Here is a 22,379-nt window from a genome sequence, read left to right as displayed (position 1 = left end):
TCTTTCCATTTTCATACTGTCCAAACCTGTAAAAGTATTACCTCAAAACCTCTCCGTGCTTTCATTTGAACCCTGGCAGGCTAGTGGGCTTAGTGCACTGTATCTAACTCCCACTTGTGGGGAGAAAAAAAAAAGTTCCTGAAGGATGGGGGAGGACCGGTGTTGTCTCACTCTCCTCCATAATAATCCTCAACTAACCACAACTTTTCATTTGTGAGCACGCCCGGCCATGAGCAAGCTGGCACCTCCGCCCGGCGAGCAGCCTCCATCCTCGTCATCAGCGCAGCAGCGCGGGCCCCGAATGCCCAAATGTTCCCGTTGCCGCAACCACGGCTTTGTGTCGCACCTGAAGGGCCACAAGCGCTTCTGCAAGTGGAAGGACTGCCAGTGCGACAAGTGTAAGCTTATAGCCGAGAGGCAGCGTGTCATGGCGGCCCAGGTAAACACACACACACATCCACCCGTTAGCCTCACCTGTAGCTTCACCTGTTAGCCGTCGCCCAGGTTATTTGTTGTCTTCCAGGTCGCCTTAAGGAGGCAGCAAGCCCAGGACGAAGAGCTGGGCTTTTGCAGCCCAGTAAACCTGCCCAGCCCGGCGAGCTTGGTGAAAAGCGAAGACGACCCCCACTACCTGTTCGGCGCCGAAGGACGAGCCCTGACCCCGGTCGGTGGTTCGTCTTCTCTGCCGTCAGCCACAGGTGAGGTGACCGTCATGACAAAACTTTTCTAAAATGCACAGGCAATGTTTTAAGATCATGTTTTCACATTCTGAAGTGTACAAAGAATTTAATTGTGGCTAATTTGCATGTGGACATGTTATTGAAAATGGACAAGTAATTGTGTCTCTGGAGTGCCTGTCCACCCTTTGAGTGTGAAATGAAGCAATCATTTAACTCTTTGGTAATCTGCCTCTTTCTGAAAATGTGTCTTTTTGAACCGCTTATGGCACACGTGTCTCAACTCAAGGCTTGGGGGCCAGATCCGGCCCACCACAACATTTAATGTGGCCCGCGAATGCCAACTTCCATGTTGCTTCCTAAAATCGGTTCCAACATTTTAAAAAGTCATATTTAGTAAATAATATCATTGATAAATTGCAAGCATTTTCTTCTCGAACCCCTTATTACATTAACTTGAACAATAGTTGAGCAAACTATTATTCTTGACTGCTGATTTCAAAACTTAACCATCAAGTTGCTGTGTGCCGAGGAGGTGATTAAACATTTATATGGTTTCACCGTCGTAGTGGTCTTGCGAGGGAAATCGTGACTACAATGTGGCCCGTGGCAAAAATGACTTTGACATTGTTGGCTTATGTGTCTTGTCAACTTCACAAACTCCACCTCTGTTCCGACCGAACCTAAATGAGGGTCTGCCATTTCGGTTGGTCGTACGCAGCATGTTCCTTCCTCTCGTTTGATCTGCTTTGTGTAGTTCAATAGAACTAGCATTAGCGATGGCCACAGTTTTGCTCACTGTGGCCAGATGACCGTCACCAGAAAAAGTAGTCACATCAGGTGGCTTGCTGAAGAAATTGATAATCAATCTATACTCAAAAAAAGCATATTGGCTTCCTGTTTTATTGACTTAATTGGTCAACTTAATTGGTAATGTAACTGATAAGCACTAATTCCACATTCACAAGAATGATTAAATCACGTTGCCTTTACACAAAATCTGTTCAACTTCACATTTAAGATTTACTTTGTGTTGAAATGTCATGAACATTACATTTTGATGCTGGGACGTCATCACAGCTGTGGATGAGTGACAGTGTGAAACAGTTTAGAGGTCGAGGGTTCAACTCCAGGTTCCAGCCTTCCTCTGTGGAGTTTTCTTGTTCTCTATGTATGCCTGTTTTTTCCCCTCTAAATTGACTGATTAACCTGAGGTAGTTTTAACAGACCAAAAATAAACCTGAATACGTTAAGTTTATTCAGCCCAAATGCATTCAGTTGAACTCAATCCTAGTAATGTAGTTAAACTAACCATAATAAATTACGTTGACCCAACCAATAGACATTAACAGAGACCAATAGACTTGCTTAACACTTAAAGCTGAAGTCAACCCAAACACATATTTTTTTCAAGAATATGTTCTATGCGGTCCCACTAGTTGAAACAATGCAATCTGATTAATATTGCGTTTGTGGAATAAGAGTTAATCCACCCGTTTTTAGCCATCTCAGAGGGCGGCCATTTTGTCACTTCTGTCGATTGAGAATGACATCACAGTTGCTCAGGGCTCAGGTAATGACCAATCACGGCTGACCTGTTTTCAGAAGCTGAGTTGTGATTGGTCGTTATCTGAGCCCTGAGTAGTTGCGATGTCATTTTTAGTTGAAATAAGTGACAAAATGGCTGCTTAAAGGCTAGTCCAAACACGGTATTCTGATTAATATTGCATTTGCGGAACACGAATTAATCATAAAAATCCACCTGTTTTTAATCATCTCAGGGTACAGCCATTTTGCGTTGTACTGACATGCTGGCAACTGAAAATGATATCACGGTGACTAAGGGCTCAGCTTGCAAACGTCACAAGTACAAACCAGAAAAGGTGAGCCGTGACTTTTTTAGTTGACAGCATGTGTCAGTACAGGATAAAATGATCGTTCGCCCGGATGAATAAAAACGGGAGGGTTTTTCTGCTTAATTGATATCGTACATACGCAATATAAGTCAGAATATTGTGTTTAGTCTAGTCGCGGAGCATAGAACAAAATGTAAAGGAATATTTGACTTGACTTCCCCTTCAAAGAAAAGCATTTAATTATGTGGAAATTCTTTCCATGTTTTTTTTTTTGAATTTCAAAAACAATTTTTTCAGTCTAGCCTTACGTTTCGATTTTGATGCGTCTATTGTTAGTGTCTGATAGAGAACGGATCAATAATTTCCCACAGCACCCCCGATGATCTCTCACGGGACACAGTGTGGGACTAACTGTTCTAGCTAACAAATAGTTCTGAAAAGTACATCGCCCTTATACAATTTCTGGTTATTTTATCAAACAGCTTGTCCTTGGCGGAGGTACGTTATTTATCGCTACACACCGCGTGATAAATACAGTGCCAAATAAGTGGCATAATGCCGCAAAATCTTCTGGGAAAAGGTGTGAAACGCACACGCTGAGTGATACAGTGTTTACTCTGGTATCTGAGAGCACATTTTTAGGAGGAGCACGACATGACAGGCCAAGGCCGCTACCGCCACCGTCACGGAAGCGGGAACAAAAAGGAGGCGAGCACGCGGCGACTCTGCCATGATGAGCGATGTGCCGACGTTGGCGCATGATGTCATATGTCGGAAGAGAGAACAATGTGGCCTTGGCGATAAGGCAAAATTGTGATGAGGATTGGAGAAAAGTCACTTGCGGCAACAGTTGATGCGGCCTTTGGGTGGCGCTGTTGACTTGAAGTGCTTTGGGTAGGGAGGCATAGCTGCGGTCTTGTTGGCAGCACCGAAACCTGAGTTATTATTAAATACTGTGCGAGTACATATAATGAAGATATAATAATGATAATAAACATTGTACCTACAATCATGTAAAAATAAGAGCGTATATTTGTGTCAAAGTTTGTTCGTTCATCAAGTCCCCATTAAAGGGTTAAAAATGTCATTCAAATATTTGACTGACAATGCTATTAATTAGATACGTTTCGTATGCATTTGCATAAACTTTTTGTTACTGTGCTTAAACACGGCGAGAGCATTCAGCTTCTTTTATTTTGTGGTTTGGTTGTTGCTGTGTTATTTTTTGCATTTATTTAGTGTATTATAATTATTAATCATAATATATGAAGTCGTTACTTATTAAGCATATTTCAATGTACCCAAGTGAAAACTTGTAGTAGTTGCTTGTCTTTATTAATCTCTCTTTAGTTGCATTACTGCTGTATATTGTACATATACAATTGGATGGATGGATTAATAGTAATTAGTATCATGTTGTATTTTCAATATTTAATCTTATGTTATTATTTGTTATTTTTTTTTTATCTTTTGTATTTCTATTAGTTTAGTATTTAAATCATTTTTTAAACTTGATTTATTGTTTATACTTACTTTATTGAAATCTGATTTACTGTTTGATTATTTCCTATTACTCTAGCTGTATCATTGTCATTGAATTATTATTTTGTATTGCTTGTTTTGTATCTTTACATTCTTTAATCACTATTTTGTGTTCAGTTACCATTTTGTATTTTAATAGTTTTTATTTATTACCTTTTTTTAAATTACCGAATTATTATTTTCCTTATTATCTATTTGTCTTATATGTATTGTCTACAACTACTACTTCTAACCCAAAACCCTAAAACAATGAAGAGACATAATTTCACGTTTCCGAATGTACCGATTTCTGCTTGCTGTCTATTCCAGCTCCCAGCTGTAGGGGGAGCCTGGTTGCAAACACTGATGAATGTGCATTGTTGTGTTTGTCAGGCGCGGGGAGTCGCTCCAGCCCGGTGGCAGGGAGTAGCAGGCCTCTCAGTGACGTTCAGACTGAGCTGCAGTTGGAGACCTCCTACCACAACCTGTACCAGCCTCCCTGCTACTCGGCTTACTACAACAACCTGTACAACTACCAGCCTTACCAGGTGACTACCAATGGCAATAATCCCTCCCGTAATTTGGATTATAAGATTTTTAAACAGCAAACAGTGAACCTCAGTTATATGCGGTACATCTTTCTCACACCGACTATATAGTTTTTTATTTATTTATTTATTTTTTTTCCAGAAAAATATCGATAAATAAAATCATCAAAAAAATACCGATAAATAAAATCATCATTCCCCATCGCAATGTATAGAAAAAGACATTAATTTCTTCCAGTCTCACCCCCAAAAGCAAAGTTTTTGTAACATGTTCTTTTAATAAGAAAAATAGCAAGCATCATAATATAGTGAATTCCAAACACGCACAGGAGGGTAAAGAATAAAACACTTTAACAACATTTTTTGTTTCACCTCGTTGGACATTGTGCTGCTCCTTTAGGTGTCTGCGCTTTGGCCTCTGGAACACACGAAAAAGTGTTTCACAACTGACTCAGAAAGCTGTTGTGACATTAGTTAATTTTCACAAAGGATATGTGTCCGTGAGGACTGTTTTAGTGTCAGACACCGATGCTATTCATTAGCCTGTCTTGGGTGTTTTGTGTCGTTTGTTAGCATCAAGCTAAACAGACTTTATTAAGGCAAAGCTGTGTGGTTGTTTTAAAAACTTGATGGGTAAATATTACAGGCCTCTTGCTTTATGTGAATGATCAGTGGGCGCAATTAAAGGGCATTAGCTTCAACGTATCTCACTGTCGACCGTAATGAGCTTTGCGAGTTGAACACAATGCTGGATAACTCCCGAGCGATCTGGAATGGGAAATTTTAGTTTTCATGATAAATGTTTGTCAGGCCCGCCCACCCCTCTCCTGAGTAGCAACACGACGCGTCGGGGTCACCACGCGCTAGGCGGCTTAGCGGCGCTGCCCGAATTGCAAAGGTTAATGGTATTGTCTGTCGGCGCGGGAACAAACCGCTCCGCCTCAGCGCGCAGAGGGGGAAAGCCAGCGCATTAATGCTAATCAGTTAGCACTCCTTAGCATAATTTAGCCATCCCGCTCGGTGATTGATGGTATTTTCAGTCAAGCTGTCGTTTTAAGCTTATTCAAATTCAGACGGTCGCTTCATTGTGTTTGCGTCAAAGTGAAGGTGCTTCAGACACACAACACTTGTATACAGTATATTTTTATATTTATTTTGTGAGTCGGTCATATTCGCAATTTAACAACTTCTTCATCAAAACACCAAGGTGTCCAAAATTAAGAACTCAACTATCTTGTTCCGAAAGAACATCAATGTTTGTAATTTTTCTATAGTATTCGATTTTTAGGTAGTTTGTGTGAAAACAAAGGATGCTTCCTGCACGAAGCAGTCAAATAGTTTCATGATGATTTTGCGTAGTGTATAAAACACAGTTACTATTGTATCTATTTCTTGTCACTTTTAATGAAGGAGAGGTCTAAAATAATAATAAAAAGTCTCAGGAGTCTTAAATTGGGCCTCCTTATAAACATGCAGCCCTGTAAAAAGTTTTCATATAGCATGTGAAAAAAAAAAAAAGCTCTTTTTTGGTCACATTTAAATTTTAGCAAAGTGGGCGTTAGATTCTGCTTTCTTAAATCGGCAAACTTGTAAAAGTTACTCTTATAGTATATGTAAATAAAATTGCAAAACGTCCTTTCAATCTGTGTTAGAATTGAGGCCATATCACACACTGCTAGTGGTCATATTTATTAAAAGAGAGGTGGTGAATTTTTAATTGGCTTGAAAAAAAACTAACATCTTTGAATTCTTTAAAGTCTTCCATTTGGGTTCCCTTCAACTTGTAAAAAGGTTTCATGCACTATTAAAAACATTTTCCCAAAATGTTTTACACTAATGAGCATGTCATATTAATGAAGGAGAGGTACTAAAATTGAGTTAAGTGTCCTTAAAAAGGTCTCAAAACTATTTATTTGGATCCCTTAAACTTGCAATCAGTAAAAAACAAACAAACATGCAGTCAATCAAAAATGGTATTGATACATGTTTATTGAAGGAGAGGTGTTGAATTTGTAAGTGACTTTAAAAAAAAGTCTTATCATTTTTTATTTCTTTGATTGATTTGAAGTCACACATTTGGCTTCAATACAACTGCAATCTTTGAAAATATTTTGCTAAATATTTAATGAAGGGAGTTGTTAAAAAAGCCTTTTTTCAAGTACCATAAACTCGAGAACTGGAAAAATTTGTTTCAATATCATAATTTAAAATGGAGCTCATTTTGCCCACTCCTTGTGGTCACATTGAATGAAGGCGAGGCCTCAAAAGTCAATCTACCTCCATTGTACAGCTACCGTATATAGACGCTAGTTTCAGTTTTGCTGTAAAAAGTGGAATGAAAGAGGAAACACTTGGTCGCTTATCGTGTGAGGCATCTAACCCTCCCAACTTCTGCTGTGCTGCACACTCACTGGTGCTTGGCTGCCATGCAGGTGGGTGATGGGAAATCAAATAAGGGTGCAGACGCGAGATGGTGCCTGATAAAGTCAAGACCTCTGAGGGAGGTACAAACCCTCAAAACTAACAAACACACACACACACACACACCATTTTGGAAAAAAGGTCTTAAATTGGCTTTCCTGAACCTCATAGACCTGAATTGTGTCATCCGTGTCATCTTCCAAACCGCTTATCCTGTAGTGTAGAGGGTCGCGAAGGAGGTGCTGGAGCCTATCCCAGCTGACAATCAGCGAAAGGCAGACTTCACCCTGAACTGGTCGCCAGCCAGTCGCAGGGCACACACACACACACACACACACAGACACCGTCACTGAGCGGGAACCGAATCCCACGCTGCCCGCACACAACTCAGGCGTGTGTACCACTACACTATCAGTGACTCTTAGATCTGAATTAAAAAAAAACAAAAATGATCATTAATATGACATTATCACAAAATGACATACCCAGAGGCAAACCATTTTGACACTTTGAGCACGCATCTCATTCTACTCACTGAAGTGGAGGTCTTAAATCTGAAAGATGGAGTTTAAAGTATTTAGATTAGACTTGACCTGTACAAATGTTTCATGCAGACAGACAGCGTTATGGACTTCTGATTGACTGTAAATGCAAATACTGTAATAATATGTGGTTGTACGTGGACCATCTTGGTTTGCTGTCCCTCAAAGACAAGCGACACAACCCCCCCCAACCGCCTGCCCCCCGCCCGTCCAATCTGTGTTGTATTTTTCAGAGCCTAATACAAGAGCTGAGTGTCGCTTAAATAACAGTTTATAAAGCTGTCAGCGAGCTGATGGTGTGGACAAGGCGGCTGACGTATTGCTATTGGCGCTGACAGAAATCACATTCCATAAAAAGTGAAATTGAAAAAGTGGCCTTCTCTGGCGAGTAGACGTCTCGTTGCAAAAGTTTGCCGCACGCTGTGGAAGATAAGTGTGTGTGTTTTTTGTTGTTGTTTTTTTTGTCACTGTACAGGTGCCCTATGGCGACGGTGGCCACATTTCGGGCCACAACATGTCCCCGCAGTACCACATGCATCCCTACTACTCTGCGGCCACTTACCTCCCCCAGGGCCTGGGCTCCTCGTTCTTCAACCTGGAGGACAACAGCTGCTCCGAGGTGATGGCCGCCGGTGAGTGACCCGTGACATGCGCAAAACACCTTGCACCTTATTTAATGAAGGAAGGGGCTTAAATTTGATGAAAAGTGGCCTTAAAAAGGATTGTAAAAAACGTTTCATACAGTATATAAAAAAATGATGTGGATTTTACCTGCGTTCAAATTACCCCAAATTTGACATTTAAACTGTGTATTGTATCACATTTACCAAAGGTGAGTTCTAAAATTGAGGAAAGTGGCCTTAAAGATTTCCTATACTATACGTATAATATCTTACTCTGAGGTATATTTTACTTGAAGACTGTTGAAATTCTGCAAAACGTTAACATTTTAACAGCGTATGGAATCACATTTATAAAAGGAGAGGTCTATAATTTCAGAAAGTAGCATACACGGTCTTTAAAAATGTTTCATATAGTACATTAAATACAATGCAAAATATTTTTCTCAAAATTTCTCATAATCTCCAAAATGTTTAGATATTTTGATCCCGTGCATCCATTGTATTTAATGAAGGAGAGGTCTTAAATTTTATGGATGTGGCCTTAAAATTTTTATTTTTAAAGCCCCCCCACCCCAAAAGACATATGCTTAAATGGCTTACTCTGAGGTATACTGCTACTCAATGTTCAAATTCCCCTAAAACATCAAAAACATCCAAAATATTTTACATGAGGCGTATGTTTTTATTATTCTCAAAATGTGTCATCAATTTTTCCTGAAATTTGAGCCCCTGTGAAATTACATTTAAAAAAGGAGAGGTCTTAAATGTGCAAAAACTAAAATTTGGCTTGAGCTGTGAAAGTTGACTATCAGTGCAAATTGTTTCAGGCCTGATACTGCCCCTAAAAGTGACAAATTGCAAGTTGTCTTTTACCCATTTCACCTTGAGAAGCACCAGCAGCATCAGCGCCTTTAAGACCCCCACACCTCCTTCGTATTTGTTTTGGACTTTCACCTGTCTGTTTCCTGTGAGGGTCCCCCGTCTCATCCCTTCACTGCCTAAGGCTTTACGCTCCATTACAAGACCACAACTGCCTTCCCCGCGGGTGGTCCCACATTTGGTAGCACCCCCCCCCCACACACACTTTTTTCTTCCCCTAACCTAACAGGAAATGCCTGCCACAACATCAAATACACCTGCGATAACTAATAATATCCATCTTCTCCACATGTAGTATAAAACATGAAATTTGGTAGACCTGTCTATGATGAGTAGACACACAAAAAGGTCTCAAAAAGCCATGTCCGAAAAGACACAGGTCATCTGGCATTTTGGTTCCAAGCCAGGTTTGGTTTGGTTTTGGTTCGGTTTTGGCAATTCCCACGCTTCCTTCAGAGGAACCCTTAGATAGTTTGTCTCATTACTACAACATTTTAACCACAGAACTCTTGAATGGGATGCTCCGATTAGTTGTTAGCCTAGCTGGACTCGCACTCTTGCATCATTTCCGTAGCTGGCATTCCTCTGTATTCATTTATTTTCATATATCGAGTGAGAAAGTCGGATGTGCGTGGATTCCGCATCTCATCAGACCATTGGTCCCCATCCAGCACGTGGGCGTTTTTTAACGACGGGAACAGGTCCTACCCGAGCCGACGAGTCTGCGCGACATTCCTTACGCTCGCCGGAGCTTCCTGCGAGCAAGTCCTGGACTGTGCGGCCTTGAACCAGGGCCAAGAGGACCCGCTAATCTTATCCAGCCAATGTGTCATTCAGCAGTGTAATAAGCATGCTGTTCTTGCGAGTCTCATCAACATGAACTGATTTTGATATAGTTAGCTTTTTTTTCCCAAACCCCTTCTCAGGAATACCATAATGCCACAGAGGTTGAGATTCATCTGTTATCTTTTTATGAATCTTCTGCTTTGTGCAGGTTTTCTGTGTAAGAGATTAAATCCATCCAGCCGTTTTCTTCTACTTCTCTGAGGCCGGGCCTCGGGGTGTAGCAGGGAAGCCCAGAATTGCGTCTCCCTAGCCACTTCGTCCAGGGATCCCAAAACATTCCTAGACCAGTGTGGAGATGGTTTGTCCTCAGGGCCTCCAACCGGTGGGTCGTGCCCAGAGAATCTAACCGGAGAGTCCAGACACCCCGCTAGCAAACTTATTTTGGGTTCTTGTTTCGTGTCCTTTCGATCACGATCCACAGCTTGTGACTGAAAGAGCAGGATACAAGTAGGCAAAGGCGGTAAACCGGTTAATCGAGAGCTTCGTCTTTTGGCTCAGCTCATTCCTCACGACAGACCAATCCGCCTGTCAATCTCTTGCTGCATTCTTCCTTCATTGGTCAACAAAGAACCACAGATACTTGAATGTCTCTACTTGGCGCAGGAACTCATCCCTGACCCGGCCGGAGATGACACTCCACCCCAACCTTTCGCTGTTGAGGACAATGACCTCAGATATGGGGATGCTGATTCTCATTGCATTTGCTTCACACTCATCCGCGAACCGCTCCAGTGAAAGTTCAAGGCTTGATGGAGTCAACAGAAGCACATCCTCTGCAAAAGGCAGAAACACAAAACTGAAGTCACCAAACTGGACTCTCTCAATACCTGGGTTGCACCCAGAAATTATTTTTTTCTTCTACGGGTTAGACAGAATTGGTGACAACGGGCAGCCTTGGCAGATTCAAAATTCAACTCTGACACAATCATACAGGGACCGAACCATCCATATTAAGGAATCCGGTACACCAAACTCCCGCGCCAATCCCCACAAGATTTTTTTGAAGACTTTTGAAGACGTGACACAACCTTATTTTTATGTCCAAAAGCAATTGCTGCTGTCTGATGAGTTTTATACGACACAAAATACTGGCGATGACGTCCGTCCTCTAGTTATCTTAATGCAGAGCGCTGTGTGAAAGTGTACACAGTGGCGGCAATATCCCGCTTCACTGGATTCTGTGTAAAAGGCACAGGAGGACAAATGCCAGAGCTTTTGTCACAGCTGTCATTCTTGAAGGATCTCCGTGTAAAAGAGTGTCACTGCCGGCATCATTCCGCGCCGTGATGGTCCCTGATTGAACAGTAAACTGCTTGAATGGGAGACTACGGAAGAAGTGTGCTTCTATGGGGGCGGCTTGGTCCTGAACAAAGCTGACCAAACGTGGACCATCCAGAAACTGGAACTAGCAGGGAGGCACCTTGCACCTGCCAAACAGCGCCGCGACAGATTTATCGGGGCTTCGAAGGCGAGGGCTAATCACTTGGCCAAATACAGAGATCCAAATAACCTTCAGGAGCACCGACGCTGTCCTTTCCCCCGCCTCCCTCGGAATATCCGCCCACCAACACCTCCCCGCCCCCCCCTCTCCTCTCCGCAGTCCCCGCTGTCTCCGCAAAATTGCCTTCTGGAGTTAGTGAGCGGGAACAGTTAAGATTTACAAACAATGATGAAGCTTGTCATGCGTCTTTCTCCATCCGTCACGGCGGGCCGGGCGGCGCTGCTGGGCAGAGCCGTGGCGGTGTTCTTCATAAAAGCCAGCTCCGTGTGAAATACGCGCCCCCCCGGCCCGCCCGTTTACTGCGCCGCGCTCGTCAGCAGCCCCGCCGTCGTAAATCGCAGAGCGGGGAGGTGACAGCGCAGTCCATCAAGCCTCTGCCCCCTTCCGCCCCACACCCCCCCCAGCCCCCCACCTCCATGTACACACACACACACACTCAGTCAGAATGTTTGTCCACACATACACCCACCCACCAGGATCCACCGCAGAGGGTGGGGGGCGGAATCTTGCTTCATGTTCCTTCTTGCCCCCGTCCTTGTGGAGACTTTGTGAAGTTAGCCAGCTCAACTTTTTGGGATCAATCGCAGTTTGAAAGCAAAGATTCAAATGAAAGTCCATACGCGCACGTCAATATAAGCATTGGTTATACGGGTGTCAGGAGCGAGAGCATTTAAATGCAAATTACAGGCTTGCTAATCGATAGAACCGCGCCAACCCACCAAGCCTTACAAATCCATAACTATCTTTCCGAGATGATTTTCAATAGAGTCAGCCCGGGTCAGTGTTCACCACGCCTGTTACGGCACTTTCCCCGCTAGCTTCAAAACAACACCATCTGTAATTAAGGTACCGTTATGCCCTCGCATGTGGACAAGGAGAGCCTCAGTCACCGATGCGTTTTCGGATGTTTTCAGATGTTGAAACTCGTTACGTCACACCCTCTCAAACTGAGCAATGCCATATAGAATGGAATCGTAATCCTACCGCGGATTTATATCGGAATGGAATAACAATAACGGCTTAGGAGAAGCCACCGGCAGCCATCTTTGGTCGCCATTCACTAAGTGCACCTGACTTGAATGCACTGATTTCTCCACGGCGTTTGAACGTTGTTTTCTGTCTCTACGGCGAAAATGCCACAGTGTGTGGCGTACGTTGGTACCAATAAGTCTGTGTCTGTTCGTCAGGGTATCCATCAAGCCAGGACATGGATGATTGTTTTGCACAAACACTCATTTGTCCCACCCTGCGGTCACTGACTTCCTCCGATTCGCGGATGCCATGTCACTGACTTTTGGCATTAGCCCCTCTGCCCACTTTTCACTGGGTTCTGTGTAAAAAGCTTGTTAATGCGATGGGCCACTGTGTGAAATAGGCTACGGACTTGGTTTGTGAGCTGTGAATACGAGTCAGAGAGAATATTCAGGTTCCCGTGGGGCCGGTCACACCCTCGGGGGCTTCAGCTCGTCTTTGCCACCCTGCTGTGCTGCTAAATGCTAAACACAAGTGTAATTGTGTGTTGTAATGGCTTGTACGACAGCGCCATTAACAGCAGCCCGCGGGCACGCTAAGGCATTAAATGGCCGCCTTGTGCTTTATGTACTTGTCCGCAGTCTGACCAAAACACAGAACCACTAAGCACTACACTGAACACAGGATTATTGCTGAGGTAACATTGCGAACCCACCCGCTATAGGTGAAAAGTCACACTTCGAACACATTTGAAACTATTAAAACAGCCTCTAACACATTTTTAGTATTTCTTAGCACTTGTTTTCACCCTCTCGCACAGTTCTTCAAATAGAAAAGCAAAGTGTGCATGCCCCAAGCTGTTTGTCACCCCCCATCTGAAGTGGTAAAACCGACATATGAAGGATTAAACACCAAAATGTTCAACCAAACAACGTAACTTCATCTAACGAAAGTCCTCTAGCTTCATGCTAGCATATAGCGAAACACTAGACAGGCTATTGACAGGTAATTATCATTCTTCAAACAACTGCAATGTAACTCCAAGTAATGACCAATCATGGCTCACCTGTCTTCCAAAGATGAGCCGTGATTGGTTGTTACCTGAGCCCTGAGCAACTGTGATGTCATTTTCAGTCGAAAAAAGTTCAAGTGACAAAATGGCTGCCCCCTGCGATGGCTATAAATAAACTCGTATTCCACAAACGCAATATTAATCAGAATGCCGTGTTTAGACTGCTGGGAACATATTCTTGTCAAGAACATTTTTGGGTTGACTTCCACTTTAAGAATGACAGCGCTAATGAATTTGTGATTGTTGAATTTTTTATTTTTTTATTTTAGCGTTTTTACAAATGAGCTATCGAACATGATTTTGAGGTGGTGTTGTGTTGATGCTGCTGCGCAAGTATTGATAGCAATATGGTATCTATATATATAGTATATATTTTTATATTCCGCTCCACTTGTGTGTGTCCTTTACTTTGGCATTTTTCTTGCGCTGTCTGTCCGCCCTCAATGAATGTTTTGTTTAAAACGCAACCCGCACAGCAGAGCAGCCAAATATTGATCAGCCACCTCAGCTCATTAAGGCGTATCCTTAAGGTTTACAAGACGGACAGGCCATTTTGTGAGTTGATGGGGCACGCACAGGCCCGAATGGAGATTGAACATAGCGGGAAGTTGACGACGCCCCCCGCCCCAGCCCCCCGCGCCCCCCCAGTCGTCTTCGAGTGGGGACAGATTGGTTAACAATACAGGGGCAAAGGGTCCCCGCTGCTTAATTAGCCTCTGACCCTGACACTGATGCCTTCTGTCACTTGGAGTGTAATGGCCGCATATGCGCACGCAGCGTGGACCCCGGCTCAGCAGCCTTGCTCAGTCAGCAGCGTCAACGGTAGCCCCGATCCCCGTCCAGTCGGAAATCATCGCCGTTTGGAACCATTGCAAATGCGCTGTAGTATATAAAAAGATGATCACATTGAATAAAAGAGAAAGTTAAGACTGCAGGTACAGTAGCATTGGTGTGTTGGATGTCAGCCTTTAAGGGGCGCGGCCTAGTGAGTGATGTCAGGAGCTGGAGTCGGTCGGTTAGTCTGCGTGTGAGCGTCGTCGCGTTTCAGTTTCATGTTGTTTTCTTCTCGTGTTGTTTTCATTTTCGTGTCCCCGTGTTTTCTGATCGTGTTACTGTTGCAGTCACGCGTTGTCATTTTTTATTCTCAAGAATATCGCAGTCGTCCCATTTTGATGGCTCTTCCTCAATCTGCTTTCTTCTCGTCGTGTTTTCTTATCTTACTTCATTGTCATGTTGTTGTTTTCTTCTCATTTTAAGTTTCGCCATCATGTTGTCTTCTCATGTCGCTTTCTTCCCAATCTTGTGTTTCATTGTCACTTGTTTTCTTCTCATGTTCGTGTGTTTCATTTTCATGCTCCGGTGTTTGAGTCTCATGTTTCATTTTCGCATCATGGAGTTTTCTTTTTATCTTGTTGTTCCATTGTCTCTTCAAAGTCATGAGGAAAAAGTCACGACGGGATGGCTGGTCAAAAAGTCGGGCTCAAGGTTCCCCGTGTGAACATCAGTCGAGTGGCATGAGCCGCCATGTTTAAAGGCCGTCTGCCTGGCTGCCCTTTGACTGACTGAGTTTTCCGGATCATTAAGTTGCACCGGGGTAGCTGATGATGACGAACCGCACACACGCACACACACACAAAAAGTGTCCAGGGACGTTTTGTGCTCGTATCGTTTTAATGAGAGCCATTTCATCCCGAGCTAACCTTGTCATGTGACAGGCTACTTTTCATTCTGAAGATTGAATTGCTGTTGCCGCGATAATGGCGTGTGCTAAGTGTGAGAGTGGCCCCGAACCACAGCGACACTTCATTTCCTTTTCTAGTTTTCGTTGGTCTTTTTCCATTGTCTTTAATCTTGGACAATGGTGCTCATATTCCGAAAGGGTCTGGCGACTTTGCTGTGTCTCGTTTGTTATGTTATTGTCTTGGTTTTAGCATTAGCATTCTCTGTTCACAAATGGTGCTAACTTTGGCTTGATTTGTTTTGACAGTCAAAAGTTTGAAACACGCAATAGGGACACCTACAGGATTGGAGTGGCAGCACAACAACCTAAACCGACCGTGTTTGCGCTCGTGAGCTCAGCCCGTCAAAGTCGACTTTTTCCCGACACACTGGTCGTCTTTTCCTGACCTCCTTGGCTTAAAACTGCTTTTCTGCCTTCCTTACCTCCTTCTTTCCAGCACAGAACTGTTTTTCTTCCTCCATTTCTTTCTTCCTTTTTTTGGTAACTGTCCAATGCTGCTTAAAGGGGAAGTCAACACAAACATATTTTTTTCCAGAATATGTTCTATGCAGGGCGGCACGGTGGTCGACTGGTTAACACGTCCGCCTCACAGTTCAGAGGTCGTGGGTTCGATCCCGGCTCCGGCCTCCCTGTGTGGAGTTTGCATGTTCTCCCCGTGCCTGCGTGGGTTTCCTCCGGGTACTCCGGTTTCCTCCCACATTCCAAAAACATGCATGGTAAGTTGATTGGACTGTCTAAATTGCCCCTAGGTGTGATTGTGAGTGCGGATGTTTGTCTCTGTGTGCCCTGCGATTGGCCGGCAACCAATTCAGGGTGTCCCCCGCCTACTGCCCAAAGACAGCTGGGATAGGCTCCAGCACGCCCGCGACCCTTGTGAGGACAAGCGGTATGGATAATGAATGAATGAATGAATGTTCTATGCAGGCCTAATAGTCTAAACGCGGCATTCTGATTAATATTGCGTTTGTGGAATATGAGAAATCCACCTGTTTTTAGCTAGCTCAGGGGGCGGCCATTTTGTTGCTTCTTTCGACTGAATATGATATCGAAGTTGCTCAGGGCTCAGATAAGGACCAATCGTGGCTCAGCTCCAGAAAACAGGTGAGCCGAAAACAGCCCTGAGCACCTTCTATGTCATCTTCAGAAGTGACAAAATGGCCACCCCCTGAGATGGCTAAAAGTGGGTGCATTTTGCTTCTTAACTTATATCCCACAAACGTAATATTAATCAGAATGCCGTGTTTGGACTAATGAAGGTGCATAGAACTGTGTATTGTTGCAAATATTTTTGAGGGGTTGACTTCCGCTTTAAGAATTAGAAACATTTTTGAAAAATAATCAAATGTGCCCTATTTAGAATCCATTTGATTTCTTCGTTTCTCCAATTTAAATTTATTCAGTTCCTCACATGAGAGAAGAGTTTGCTGTTAATGGTTGTGATAATGCGGCGGTATGTTTGCTTAAGCGTTATCTCGCCCCTATGACGCCATACAAGGTGCATGCAGGCAGAGCGACTACGACTATTATGACACCCGACGAGCCAGATGACGGTGTCACATGCGGGCTTTTGTTGGTCAGCGTGGCAGGCAGCGATTGCACTTTGATGCACTCCCAAACTCTCTTTAGCCGGCACAAGTGGGAGGTTGCTAACGCCTCCTTTTGTGCCGCCTCACAAAAAAAGGAAGCGAGAGCCTTCCATTGTTTGAGCGCTGAGTGACGGCCACTGGGGCAAAAGTTCACTTTTCCTTATTCCCAGCATGCTCCTTGTGATACAATTTTCAACACCCGTTGATTCTTTGGAGGGCGGCCAAAGAAAAATCCAAATAGGCAGGTTGATGTTCTCACAACAGAAGTCGTGCGGTACGCTGATGTGTGATAGTTGTTTGTTGACGGCACCCTTGCTCTGTTTCAGTCTCGTGATGTTTCAGTGTGTAACAGCTAAAGGCATTCATTCCCACTTTATTGCTATTCTCTATTATAGTTCATTTAATTTCAACATATTCTAAAAAATCACGCCAAATTTACTATTTGAAAATTTCGTTTTCTCACAATTCCATGTTTCACCCCCAAAATTCCCCATTCTTTCCCAATGGCATTTTTAAGCATAATCCTTCCGATTTGAATTCCTAAACATTCAGCTCGTTCAATTGTCCTTGGGAATGATTTTCAACATTCCAAAAATTCCCACATACCCCCCCCAAAAAATCCACATTTGTCATGAACATGTTTTTTCATCGCATATCATTTCCTCATCAGTCGAAATCACGCCATATCTTTCAATATCGTTCCATATGATATGCAACTTTCACCGACATATTGCACATTTGACAGCAACATCATCCATTCAAGATCATTTCACATTTCCATATTTTTCATTCAGAATTTCAGCATTCACATTTTCTAGTTATCTTCCGATGTCACATTATTTTCTTCTCATGGTGTTATCACTCTTTCTCCCCCCCATTGTTTTCTTCTCGTTTTTTCATTTTTATTGTTGTTTTTCAATATACACATGCTTGTGTTTACTTTTTTGTTATAATATTGTGTTTTTTGTCTCATGTTTCATTTTCTTATGTTTCATTCTCGTGTCGATGTGTTTCATTTACATGTTCTTGTCTTCGTGTGTTATTCTGCTTTCATCTTGCGTTACTTTACATTTTCATCCTGTTTCATTTTCATGTTGTGTTTATGTCACATTGTTGTTTTTTTCACATTCCTTGTCATTCTCAAGTTTTTTTCCACCTCGTTTTCTTCTCATTATGGTTCATCCTCATGTTGCATTTTATTTTCACATTCCTTTATCCCTTCTCATACGTATTATTCTTTTCTAATGTTGTGTGTCATTTTTATGCCCTTGTGTGTGTTTAATACAACACTGGTGTAAATGTAGGATTAGCTGTTATTAAAGTAAAGTAATTGATAATTTACTCCCATTGTATAATAACGTCAACATCGTCAAATAGCCGTCACTAATTAACAATAATTAAGTAGCGGCTCCATGGGGCTAATTGACAATGAAAATCATGTTGCACTCGTCTTTCTGAAACGGATGTGACACGAAAGTGAATTAGACAGCAGACATGTGGACCGCATCCTCATTTAACACCCCCAGCACCTTTAATTACGCACACACACTCACGCACACCCACACAAGCATACAAGCGCAGCACACTGGCTGCACCTTGCAACGCAAACATCCCTTTTAATGATGCAGGCACCCGTTTGAAAGTGGTGACAAAGTGCAGATGGGCAAAAAAAGTGAGCGTCCCGAACCAATCAGGAAGTTAACGAGGAGAGAAATGACCTCACAACACCGCTGGAAGGAGGACGGCAGGGAGGGAGCACCGGCCAATCGCAGTGGAGGAATCCAGGGAACTCTGAACCTTGATGTAAATGTAAAGACACCTTCAGTTACACTGAAATTGAAATGTACTTAATCTTTAGGCCATATAATTTTATCTAAAAACAAACCTTTATTGTAATTGATAAATACTCTATTAATGTGTTTATGATGGCTTGTTAGAGTTTGACCAGCGATCATTGCAAAATAACAATTGTATCTGTAAAAATGATTATTATTGTTTCGACAAATGAAATGCATTATTGAGGGCTTAAACATGTACAAAAAAAATCTTGAAACCTTGCACGCACATCAAGCCTGGCGAAATATTTGATATTTTAAAGTTGTATTGTATTCAAAATATCACTTTGAAATCCAAACCCTACCTTGAAACCCTAACCCTACTTTGAAACCCTACTTTGAAAACCAGACCTTACGTTAAAAGCCTACTTTGAAACCCAAACACTACGTTAAAAGCGTACTTTGAAAGTCAAACACTACCCTGAAATCCTAACCCTACTTTGAAACCCTAACCCTACTTTGAAACCCTAACCCTACTTTGAAACCCTAACCCTACTTTGAAACCCTAACCCTACTTTGAAACCCAAACCCTACTTATGAAACACTAACCCAACTTTAAAAGCCTACTTTGAAACCCAAACCCAACCACGAAACCCTAACCCTAGTTTAAAATCCTACTTTGAAAACCAGACCCTTCTTTGAAACCCAAACCCTACCCTGAAATCCTAACCCTACTTTGAAACCCTACTTTGAAAACCAGACCCTACTTTGAAACCTTAACCCTACTTTGGGACCCAAAATCTACTTTTAAACATTTTTTTATTTGCTTTGATTTTATGTAGATTTTACTTAAAATCTATTCTCACTTGCCTTACCTGCATGGATGAATGAATAAATTACAACATAAATACATAAATAAATAATGCACTGTTCATTGTAATGTGTTTTTTGTGTGCGCAGCCATGTTAGCCGGCAGCGTGGACCCCATGGCCGTCCGCTCGGCTGAGAACATCAAGCCGGAGCTGGACGACGGAAGCGGCGGCTCCGACCGCCTCGTCATCGACGAAGACGCGGCCAAATGAACACCGAGGTTGGGTTTTTGCACTACAAGCGATGCTTTTAACAACAAGAAGAACACATTTTAGTCCAGATAGTTTGTGTCTCCATTCATCATTCAAGTTGACAAGTTTTTTCAGATCACACAGTAAAAGTTGGGCAATAATGTATATGGAGAGCCATGTGTTCACTTGTTTAATTCTTTCACTAATCATGGATGACATATTGCACATTTTAACAAATTGACAATCTATGGGGAATTAGGCCTATGTTGTTTTTTTTTAATTAATTTAACTCTAACAAATGTTTTCTTTTTAATTTAAAATTGTTTTGTTCATATTCATGTTCTTCATGGGTTGTTTATTCCCCCGTATTTTGGTTAGGTTTTCGACACACACAAAAAATGCTGTGGATTTTGAGCAGATTGGGTAACTTTTACCCAAGATTGGGCAAATTATTTTGAGCCAAAAGATTGGATTTGTGCGGGCTGAAGAGGTGAAGCTGGTCACCAATTTGGACAGGTGTGCACTGAAGTTGGATCAAAATTTTGACCCAACGTGCTGGGTCAAATCGTCAACCAAATGCGCTGGCAATAAATAACCCGGCACTGGGACCAAACCAAAGTAATAGCTAACCCATCACTGGGTCGGTCCCTTTTGGACCCAGTGCTGGGTTAGCTATTTCACCCAATTTGGGTTACTTTTAACCCAGCAGTTTTACGAGTGTATGTTTTCTATTTTAATGTATTTATTTTCATGTTTGTGCTTTTTATTTCCATATTGTGTATTCTTAAATTGTTTTTTTTTTTAATTAATTATGTTTTTGTTTGCGAGCGTTTTTGTTTTCTTCGAATTGTAATTTGGTCCCGTTGTTCATTTTTAATTATTTTTGATTACAATTTTTGTCTTTTCATTTCTCTTTTTTCTGTTTTCCTTGTTTGTTTTCTTTTCATGTTGTTGTGTTTTCTTTGATTGGTGTTTGTTTTCTTTTGGAGTCATTTTCTTTTTCTGTTTTCTTCGTTCTTTTGTTTTTCTTGTTTTCTTCTCATTTTGCGTTTGATGTCATTTTCTTATTTGTTATTTTCTTTTCACTAATTGTTTTTCTCAAGTTATCTTCTTCATGTTTTTGTGTTTTCATTTTGTGTTGCTTTCTTGTCATTTGTCATTTTGTTATTAGCTCTTGTTTTTTTCTTGTTTGTGTTTTCTTCTCGCTTTTCGTCAGATGTTTTCTTACGTTAAGTTTATTCTGGCTTTTCCGTATGCTTTTCCCTCCTCATTTGTTTGTTTTTTTGGTGTTGTTTTTCTCTGATTGATGTGTTTTCGTTTAAAGTTGTCTTAAATTATTGTTTTTTTTCACATTTTGTTTGAGTTTGTTGTTTTCATTTCAAGTTCTTTTTTTTCCCTCATGTTGTTTCATTACTACGTTGATTTCTTTTCTCCTCATGTTTTTCTTATGATTCATGCCCTAATAAAGACTCATTGATCAAACCTTTGAGTTGAGAAAAGAGTCCATCATCCATCCCAGACGTTTGAATACTTTTTGAAAACAACCCGAGCTAATAAAAAAAATTCTAATGACTTACTCCTAAAATAAATGATCAGCCTAACCAATGATGTGTTTTTGTAAATGATGATGATGATGATGATGGTAAATGTATGTCCTTTAGGGTCCATTTTGCTGCTAGTCTTGTGTGGCTAAACTGAAAGAGTCCGTAACTCTTTTTCTGTGCAATTGTATTTGCCCCACAAACATTCTTCCTAATATTACAAGCATAAAAATGTTCAGGGGTCTCATGGAGATTCTTCATGTGAAGTGTTTTCTTGAGTTTATGTGGCTACAAGTTTGTTTGCGGGGCCGATATGATGGAAGGTGGCGGAAAACAAACTCCCAAGTGTTTTCTTTGCGCTAACACTCAGCGGGTCGTGCCCCATCTGCTGGAATCAATAACGCCGGCGTCTTGTTCTTCTTTTTTTTTTCTTTATGAAACGCACTTACTCTTAATTTCATCCCCGAGTGGTTTTAGAGAGAAGAATGTGGAGTTACCTATAAGCGCCACGCCGCAATAAATCAGCGGCGGCGCTAGTATCGATTGATGCTGATATATCACACAAATTTACTGTCACTTCTGTTTTCAATTAAAGATACAATCAGTCAGGTAATGACTTAATTGGATTTTACACAAGATTGACTTTTATGGCCGGCGCTTTTACGACTTTGGTTAAGGGAGGCCATTTTATTGCGGGGAGAACAAAGTGTCTCGCCATTGCTTTTTTTCACGCCTTGGCACGACGCCCCCTGGTGGCTCATCGTGTTAGTTTCACCTTCAAAAGTCAGGCTGAACTTGATCCTGCGAAATCTCAGTCAGCATTGAAAGGGTTTTGTGATGATAGCCACAGAACAGGACATAAATGTTGCTTTAGATTATTAGCCATGTCTCCAAAAAAACTTGGGCATTCCAAATGTCCGGACGGAAAGTCTGAGACTTCAGCTCAGTGAGTGGCCTGGATTTTGTGATGGTAACCACAGAACAGGAAATGGATCTTGCTGTGGGAGGAAATAGACTAACAGTCTAGTCCATCCATCCATTATCCAATCCGCTTATCCTCACAAGGGTCGCGGGCATGCTGGAGCCTATCCCAGATGTCATCGGGCAGTAGGCGGGGGACACCCTGAATTGGTTGCCAGCCAATCGCAGGGCACACAGAGACAAACAAACATTCGCACTCACAATCACACCTAGGGCCAATTAAGAGTGCCCAATCA

The 22,379-nt window shown here is 42.2% G+C and overlaps 1 protein-coding gene across 2 annotated transcripts; it reads left to right on the top strand.

Annotated features, from left to right (window-relative positions):
• The first annotated feature begins 93 nt into the window (after positions 1–93).
• Positions 94–21,103, top strand: dmrt1 (doublesex and mab-3 related transcription factor 1). Of its 2 annotated transcripts, none has more exons than XM_086032132.1 (5): positions 94–439; positions 524–698; positions 4,448–4,602; positions 8,041–8,184; positions 19,521–21,103. In XM_086032132.1, the coding sequence occupies exons 1-5, from the start codon at positions 230–232 to the stop codon at positions 19,527–19,529; spliced, it is 693 nt and encodes a 230-aa protein (XP_085888258.1). In that variant the 5' UTR covers positions 94–229; the 3' UTR covers positions 19,530–21,103. The 2 variants fall into 2 exon arrangements, with proteins under 2 accessions (XP_085888258.1, XP_085888257.1); XM_086032131.1 differs by having other exon boundaries at positions 119–439; positions 8,041–8,197.
• Positions 21,104–22,379: the final 1,276 nt, after the last annotated feature.

Source organism: Filicampus tigris, chromosome 5 (genome assembly GCF_054856515.1).
Source record: "Filicampus tigris isolate MCC_2025a chromosome 5, RoL_Ftig_1.0, whole genome shotgun sequence".
NCBI classification, from domain to species: Eukaryota; Metazoa; Chordata; class Actinopteri; order Syngnathiformes; family Syngnathidae; genus Filicampus; species Filicampus tigris.
The sequence above is the reverse complement of the archived record's forward strand: the minus strand, read 5'-3'. Positions and strand labels throughout refer to the sequence as shown.

Excerpts from the sequence above, each read along its gene's own strand:
- dmrt1 (XM_086032131.1), top strand. The coding sequence starts at position 230 with ATGAGCAAGCTGGCACCTCCGCCCGGCGAGCAGCCTCCATCCTCGTCA. Across the intron at positions 699-4,447 it reads TTCTCTGCCGTCAGCCACAG|GCGCGGGGAGTCGCTCCAGC; the intron begins GTGAGGTGACCG and ends TGTGTTTGTCAG. Across the intron at positions 8,198-19,520 it reads CTCCGAGGTGATGGCCGCCG|CCATGTTAGCCGGCAGCGTG; the intron begins GTGAGTGACCCG and ends TTGTGTGCGCAG.